Source organism: Exophiala oligosperma (assembly GCF_000835515.1).
Source record: "Exophiala oligosperma strain CBS 72588 unplaced genomic scaffold supercont1.2, whole genome shotgun sequence".
NCBI lineage: Eukaryota > Fungi > Ascomycota > Eurotiomycetes > Chaetothyriales > Herpotrichiellaceae > Exophiala > Exophiala oligosperma.
The window spans coordinates 3,645,402-3,653,607 of record NW_015622819.1 but is presented as its reverse complement, the minus strand read 5'-3'; the positions used below and the strand labels follow the sequence as shown (position 1 = coordinate 3,653,607).

Sequence of the window (8,206 nt, the reverse complement as noted above, 5' to 3'; positions counted from 1 at the left end):
CGAACCCAACGAACCCAACGAACCCAACGAACCCAACGAACCCAACGAACCCAACGAACGTAGCAAACTGAAACTCCTGTTCCGCCTCGCTTGGTTGCAGAAGCTGGATTTCAGAGAAACGCAAGAGCACCGAGACGGGACTAGGGCGTCGACCCGCATTGCTGAAGTCGGTCACTGACTCTTTGGGTAGCTGAGTTAGATATGTCCATCCCATTCGTCCCAGTCTATGAAGCAGATGGCAAGCCACCCACAGAAGATGATTATGTAGCCCTTCTTCACGAGTGATGGTTTCTATAGTAATGCAGAAGGTGGATATTACTAGGACTTCTTGCCTTGCACTTTTGCTGTTGGTGGTTTGACTGCTATTGTACGAGAAATCACGTCTCAATGCATGCTTTAGACACGTTCTTTTTGTCTGAATAGGAAAACTGTCTCCAAAATCATTCTACGGAAGTTCCAAGTGGCATCCACACTTAACCGCCTAATTTCATGTGCTCTAGGATGCCCCGAAAGGCACCTCTCCATGCTTCAGCGCCCATGGCAGCGAATCCCACACCAACCTCTTTTATTTCTGTCGCCGGCTTACCATTGAGGATCTCAAACGTTTTATCGGTGTACTCGGCCAGTGGCATTGGCGCTGGAATATCTGTAGGCTTGTGCGCGGCGTCCAAGTCCGTGGCGACATAGGGTGGTGCAATTTCGATGACAGTGATATTAGTACCAATGAGTTGCTGGCGTAGACCGACCATGAAATGGTGCACGAATGCCTTTGTCGGACAATAAATCGGGAAGGCGCCCATGGGAACGAATGCGAGACCGGAGCTTGTGATCATGAAGGTTCCGTGATCTGGGCGTTTGAGGAGGAAGGGCACAAAATGGCGTGCTAGGATCATGGGTGCGGTGACGTTGGTCGTGATTTCTCGGCTGACCTTTGCGTCGTCTTCGACGCTGGCTGCGGTCTTGAAGTCAAAGACAAATTGAATGCCACTGTTCACCCAAACAGTGTCGATGTCGGGATATTGCGTTGTGAGAGTCTTGACGTGAGCGGGCAGCGAGCCAATGTCGGTGTTGTCCATGGTATAGGTTTCGAGGCCTGGGAGCTCAGACTTGAGTGCTTGTAGACGCTCTGCCCGACGACCGGTGACGATGACTTTCTTTCCCATGGAGTGGAAGCGTCGTGCAAAAGATTCGCCGATGCCACCGGTTGCTCCTACAATGAGAATGGTCTTCATGGTCGAAGTGGCCGACATGTTTGCGGCGTCGGGTGTGTGGACCGTGGATTAAACTTCAGGTTGAGTACTGTGTGATCTCTTGCAAGATGATAGAGCTGAAAATTGATGCTCTTCGCCGAACATGGTCGTCAGAAGGTTGGACCCTCATCTTATACTCGTTCACTTCTCGTCCAAATGGGTCGCGCTGAGGTAGAGGCTGCGACCGTGTCCTCACGGCGGCCTGGAATTAGGAACAGGAATACTACCAGAAAAGATAGAAAAGGATAGAGGATGGTCACTTCGGAGTTGAGAATGCACAAAACGAACCGTATAGTTCATAGGTGCTATCTGTTTGTGATTTACAATCGACTTGGAGCCGGTGTTAAGACCTACTCGAAGAGGGAAAGCGCCTATCTTAACAGCAACCAGACTAATCCGTATAAAGCTAGCGTTACGGACTGCGCCAGCCTCGAGTTCGACGAGGCTGTCGCGCGATTCGACCAACGCGGAGAAATCCAATTAACTCCGACCCGGCCTCGACGCTCCTTATTCTTCTGCGGACCATTCAACTTTCTAGATCTCGTATTACTCCGTACGTACCTGCGTTGATAGATACTCACTTGTGAAGTGCAGCCATCAAGGCTGCTGAGGCCAATATGCTCAGTGGCATTCTGATCTTTAATCAGAAGGGCGAGAACCTCATCTTTCGAGCCTTTCGTCCAGATTGCCGTCCACGGCTCGCAGACATCTTCCGCATCCAAGTCATCTCCAATGCCCAAGTGAGATCGCCCATTCTCACCCTGGGTTCAACGACCTTCAGCCACGTCAAGCACGAAAACATCTATCTTGTGGCAGTCACAAAGAGTAATGCCAATGCCGCCATTGTCTTCGAATTCCTTTACAAATTTATCGGGCTGGGAAAGCAATACTTTGGAAAGTTCGACGAGGAGGCTGTCAAGAACAACTTTGTTTTGATCTATGAGCTGCTTGATGGTATGATTGTGGTGCCTACACTCAATGCAGTCCCGCTAACGATGTTTCTAGAGATTCTAGACTTTGGCTACCCTCAAAACAGTGACATCGATGTTCTCAAGATGTACATCACCCCAGACAACATATCCTCTGCCATTCGTTCAGTGTCCGCACCCTCGAGTGACACTTCTCGGATCACAATGCAGGCCACAGGAGCCCAATCTTGGAGAAGAGGCGATATCAAATACCGAAAGAATGAGGCGTTTGTGGATGTCATCGAAGACGTGAATTTGCTTATGAGCGCGACTGGCACTGTCTTGAGGGCAGATGTCACTGGTCAGATCGTCATGAGGGCATACTTGACCGGTACGCCAGAGTGCAAGTTTGGATTGAATGACCAGCTTGTTGTTGGACAAATCGCCCACGGTCTGGACGGTCCGATCGGGAATCAAGAAGGGAAGCGAAAGACCACGAGAGCAGCCGCCGGCTCCGTCACCTTGGAGGACTGCCAGTTCCACCAGTGTGTACAGTTGGGGAAATTCGAGACTGACCGAACCATCTCCTTTGTACCACCGGATGGAGAATTCGAGCTCATGAAGTATCGAGCTGTTGAGAACGTCAACCTTCCCTTCAAAGTACATGCTATTGTGCGTGAAGTTGGCACCACCAAAGTCGAGTACAGCATTGCTGTGAAAGCGAACTATGGAAGCAAGCTGTTTGCGACGAACGTGGTGGTCAGAATACCTACGCCCTTGAACACTGCCAGCATCACCGAGCGAACTACCCAAGGTAAGGCGAAGTACGAGCCAGAAAACAATTGCATTGTGTGGAAAATTGCTCGATTTACTGGTGGCAGCGAGTTCGTCCTCAGCGCCGAGGCACACCTGACCAGTATGACGAATCAAAAGGCATGGTCACGCCCACCGCTGAGCATGACCTTTTCACTGCTCATGTTCACTAGCTCGGGTTTGTTGGTTCGATATCTGAAGGTGTTTGAAAAAAGCAACTACAGCAGTGTGAAATGGGTCCGATATATGACCAAGGCTGGAAGTTACGAGATACGATTTTGACGAGTTATGGTCAGGCTGCTCATATGGAAGATTTTGGCATCATACAAGTACGCGAGCTATCCTCAACTCTTCTTTGACACAAAGGCATCAGCAGCCGAATGGCCAAGACGGCACCGTGCAGGGAGCATATTTTTGTGAGACGCCCGTTTATTTGCGTTTGGCCTACATGGTCGCAAAAACGGCACCACCCGATGAAGGGCCGATAGCCACTCAAACCCAAGTATGCATCCAAAAGGACCTCCGCAATGCGGTAGGCATCGACGAGGCCGTCCATGCAGCCAATTGCACATACATCAATTCTCCAGCATTTCCTCACAATCTGATTTACGTTTTATGTGTCTGATGGCAGCAGATGTGTCAGATTGGCTCCAGGCCACGTGTATGCAGCATCACATGGAATGGGTTGAGGAAGGATGTGAGAAGATCAAAAGCATGATTGGCATGCATCAGAGATATCTATGAAAGCCGAGCTCGCTGGAGCTAGCCAAAATCGAATGTATTCATACAAATGACGAAGTATGGTAAGCAAGGTGCTACCAAGATGCAATATCCAAATCTGTTCTGGAGATCCTGCGTCCTCTCCTGAGGCCGACATTGCCTTCTCCTACGAGGAGACTCCATCGCCTGCCCAGGCTATCCTTGTCTTTCCCCAGTTTCCTTGCACACTCGTTCCAGTCGCGTTTGGAGAGTTTGAGTTTTTCGAGCACCGTCTCGACGAGCAATCTGTCGTCGTCAATGGTCCAATCCGGATCGTCTATTGAAGGTGATGACCCATACGCGGAATCACGGTCTGAATTGTTATTGCTTGCGAATGGACTGATGATGGGCATATCAAGGTCGGGTTCCACGGTCTCCTCGGGCGGTGTCTCGAGAGCGTGGAAGTCTTCGGCCGACAGACCCATTGGCATATATAAAGGCACCTTCCTTCGCCTCTTGGGAGTCCGGACGGGCTGGGGCGTCTGTGGGCAATCTTGCATGATGGTATCTGACGGGGCGAGATCGGCCTCGAAATCGCTTCGCCTTCTTTTGTTTGCGCCTCGGCAAGGTGTCGGCGGTGGTATCTGTTTCGAGCCTAAAGCCGTCTGAGGGTTTTTGAAAGGGTCTTGTCGTTGACGCGGAGGACTGGGTATCGATCGTTCTATTGCCGCCGGTGCGCCTAGGATGGCGTGTAGCGCGCGACAGCTTGAGGACAGCGGGCTCGGGCGCGATTGCGTGGATGGCGCGAGCAATAATGGTTGGTATGCGGCGAAAGATGGTAACTTGGGCCGCTGAGGAGGTCTCGAGTCGGGAATTTTTAATTGTCCCCCATCGCAGGAGAAGGCAGATGGGAGTAACATGGCGATACTCCGTATGAGGTTATGGCACCAATGGGCCAAAGCTCTGACAGTGACGGGCCGCGATGCGCCGGGAGAATTTATGACGCGCGCCGGTGGGAAAAGGGTTGTTTTGATGCGCCAGAGATGGTCGCAAGTATATAGTGAAGCTCGTCGACGAGTGGAACAGGCGATGCGACAAAGAGGGGAGTTGTGTATACTGGCGGTGTGAGACGGAGACCGAAGGGGTGATGCAGGATGTTGGTTGAAGCTAATGGTACGGAGTACAAGGGAGGCGCAAGGTGCGGAAAGTTGGGAGGAGATACAGTAGAGGGAAGTGAGTGGGAAGTCTAAAAGTGACGGGGGTTTGTGGGAGATCGACCACGCGCCGGCTGCTGGCAGGACGCGAGAGGGAGAGAGAGTGTGTGTCGGACGGGAAGGATTAATGGTGGAGACCACGAGGACAGGGGACAGGGGGCGATGAGTGTACTGTACAGTACACACATACTCGTACCTGTGCTGGACAATAATATCCTGTGAGTACCGAGTATACAACTGTACGTAGTTGTAACTCCGGACTTGTCTAGACACTAAAAAAGGAACTAGAGGACTAGGGGCTCTGCTAGGGACGGACAGACTCGCACTCGTTGTTGTACAGTTTGTAGGTATGCACCCCTGACATTAGGCGCACGAGGTACCCGTAAAAAGTCTACATACTTACCTAAAGGACACACCTATGCAAGCCTAACGGTGCCCCAACGCACAACCCGGGCACACCCTAAACATTCCAATCACTCGTCACCTACGGAAAACTCCGTAGAGTACTGTACAAACAGCACACCCCTTGACCCCCCTTCCTTGTCACTTGGAGTACTCCGTATTCCCTTTCATTATTATTATCATTGCCATCCGTTTCTCTTTTTTTTTTGGGACATTTCGTTCAGTAGGTACATACGGAGTAGTATGGAGCACTGTAAGTTTCGGATTATCAATTGTTTGACGGAGGACTATGTAGGTAAAGGGTATCCATCATCGAACCAGTCATTCGTCACAGTTGAATGGGCCAGTGTTCTTTGCAAGTATCCGTACTCCGTACATACAGAAAGTATCATTCTGGTCACCTACCTAGTTATAAGTGAAAGAAGAAGTGCTTCATGACTGTTGTCCACCTGTTTCGTCAAATCTTTACCACCTATCTATCCTGTGGCACGAAAACTTCTCCTTCACCTGAACTACCTAGATAAAAAGCACAGTACAAGCCCAACTCACCCTCGTGGGTTTTCGAGCTTCTCATTCTGCTTACCCCCCGCCCCAATCTCACTTTTATGTACACTCTCCGTCACAATGTCGGTATCGATTGGCGGCCGTCGGAGAATTTTAGCATTTGTCTACATGTATCTTAGGGTAAGGGCTACTGTACTCCACGACACTCGATATCACAAACAAACCCCCCGGTCAGAACCTAATGAAATCCTGGCATGCAGCTTGCGTCAACGGGTTTGATAAACGATCAGCGATAAAAGATAAATGATAAGGGATGCTTGTTTTACTACCTACAATAGGTACCTACCCTAGTACGGAGGACCCATAAGTCAAAAACCTGGTTTGATCTTACTCGTTACCTTTCAAGTAGGTAGATTATTACTTCGTGAAATCTCGCGAAAAGAACGCGAAAAACGCGTCACAGTTGTATTTACCCTTTCCTGATCAGGACTAGTTGGATGTATCACTTGACCTCGTTTTCATCTCGCTTCTTTGTCTTGGTGTCGAATTCTAGACCTTGATCTTTCACACGGTAAGATTCACTCACTACTTACCGTACATACAGTACGGAATGGTAGGGAAAAAAGGCTAGACTTTCTCCTCGACCGGCAAATGCACTTCGGACACCACCACGTCGACCGCCTGTAATTCCTCGACACTGCTATCCGCACTTCGTGCTAGACTCTCGAACGGCATGGTCCTTTCTTCTCGAGCGAAATTGCCACCGACGAATGAGAGGGCAAAATATACCACGCTGCTGATTGTACACGTGTAGAACCAACTGAACGCGTACAGATGAGTCCAACCATCTCCACTGGCGATATGGGCACCAAAGGTCTGGGCGAATCCGGGAAGCTGTTTGGATGTCAGTCAGTGGTTTGCAAGTGTATTCTCTCTGTTGACACATCACACATACCATGAAACTGATGGAAATGACCCACGTCGTGATCGCCCTCCACGACACCCCGTGAAAGTACCAATACCTACCACGTGCTTGGTACAGGTCCCGGACAAAGACGTTGCCTTTGCGAACGACCAGGTAATCCGTCAATGCCATGCCGAGAAAGGAACCCAGGAAGATGCTGTAACCGTTCAAGAACTTCAGGAAGCCCGTGGCCGTAGCGAGGATCTGCCACGGGCAAATGCACACGCCGAGAATATAGCACATCCACATGCCACGTTTGATGTTGAGCCAGCGTGGGAACAGTGACATGAAGTCCGCCCCGAACGGAATCACGTTGGCCCCCAATTCGATCAAGGTGTTTCCGTAGATGAAGACGATGTTGATGATGGCGATGCCGGCTCGGCGACCATGACTGAAGTCGTGGTCGAGCATGTCATGGTTCAAATCCCAACTTTGAGTTTACCTGTCAGTGCCAAAACGTGAAGTAGTGACATCGAAAAGGACAGGGTGGAGGTGATTGGAAAAAAAAGGGAGAGGGAGAGAGAGAGAGAGAGAGCTCACGGGTTCCAATCTATGTTTCCCCAAGCATTGAAAATGCTTTGGGTGGCATATATGCCCATGGCGGCACACGCAGTACTTGCGGCTGGAAACATGATGAGCTGAGACCAGACAGGAGCAACTCGACTTCGAGCATAACGTGCAATGTCCGGTTGGTTGACCATGAGTGTTGTTGTCTTGGCCAATCCCGAGTTCACCGCCGACAACTAGTGTTGTTGTAAAACTCAAACTGTCAGGACTGGGCTTTTTGCAGTCTATCTTCCGAAAGATGGGGTTCGCCTCCCTGCTTACTTACCAGTGCCCATGAGAGTGCCGCTCCATGTTTGGGCGGAACGTCGTACAACGCCTGATGTGGATGTCCTCGACCAGTCAACATACAATATACGAAAAGTCCTGCACAAGACGGTGGTTGTGTGTAAGTCAAAAAGCCGCTTTACTGGATGGAGGGTGATTTGAGGGGGAAAAAATATCGACCTACCAATGATGACAGGCGGAGTGACGAGCATTTGAATCTCATACGCCCGACGAAGTTTGGGAAGGGGCACATTTAGTGTCCAGCATGTCATGAACCAATAAACGATGATTCCTGTGGTTGGCACATACGAGAGGGTATACCGTTAGCTTTCGGCCGTCGCTACTTTTCGAGTAAAAGTTTGGTTCTCTGCGAAACAAACGACGAGGGGTGGGGTTCATACACCTAACCTAGGTACGGTTCGATAAAGGGGGGCAAACAAAGACGTACCAATGAGTTGCTGTACCGTTATGTGGGAGCTTTCTGGGATGTGACTCGGCATGTTCCAATATCCATTCCCGAAAATGCATCTCAGTAGGACGGAGGTGAAGTAACCTCCCGTCGCGATGGTGACGCCTCCCCATATCAGGGCGCAAAGTGCTCGGACGATGACGGGGAAGTAC

The 8,206-nt window shown here is 50.3% G+C and overlaps 3 protein-coding genes across 4 annotated transcripts; 1 reads left to right on the top strand and 2 right to left on the bottom strand.

Annotated features, from left to right (window-relative positions):
• Positions 1-449: 449 nt before the first annotated feature.
• On the bottom strand, positions 450-1,250 carry PV06_02683 (uncharacterized protein; the record flags this gene model as incomplete). Its single annotated transcript, XM_016403395.1, has 1 exon — positions 450-1,250. The coding sequence occupies one exon, from the start codon at positions 1,248-1,250 to the stop codon at positions 474-476; it is 777 nt and encodes a 258-aa protein (XP_016267292.1). The 3' UTR covers positions 450-473.
• A 524-nt stretch (positions 1,251-1,774) lies between these two features.
• Positions 1,775-4,118, top strand: PV06_02682. Of its 2 annotated transcripts, XM_016403394.1 has the most exons (3): positions 1,775-2,204; positions 2,256-3,473; positions 3,606-4,118. In XM_016403394.1, the coding sequence occupies exons 1-2, from the start codon at positions 1,868-1,870 to the stop codon at positions 3,251-3,253; spliced, it is 1,335 nt and encodes a 444-aa protein (XP_016267291.1). In that variant the 5' UTR covers positions 1,775-1,867; the 3' UTR covers positions 3,254-3,473; positions 3,606-4,118. The 2 variants fall into 2 exon arrangements, with proteins under 2 accessions (XP_016267291.1, XP_016267290.1); XM_016403393.1 differs by having other exon boundaries at positions 2,256-4,118.
• PV06_02681 (uncharacterized protein) lies at positions 3,730-4,601 on the bottom strand. Its single transcript, XM_016403392.1, has one exon. It carries the CDS (start codon positions 4,588-4,590, stop codon positions 3,787-3,789), a length of 804 nt encoding a protein of 267 aa, XP_016267289.1. The 5' UTR covers positions 4,591-4,601; the 3' UTR covers positions 3,730-3,786.
• Positions 4,602-8,206: the final 3,605 nt, after the last annotated feature.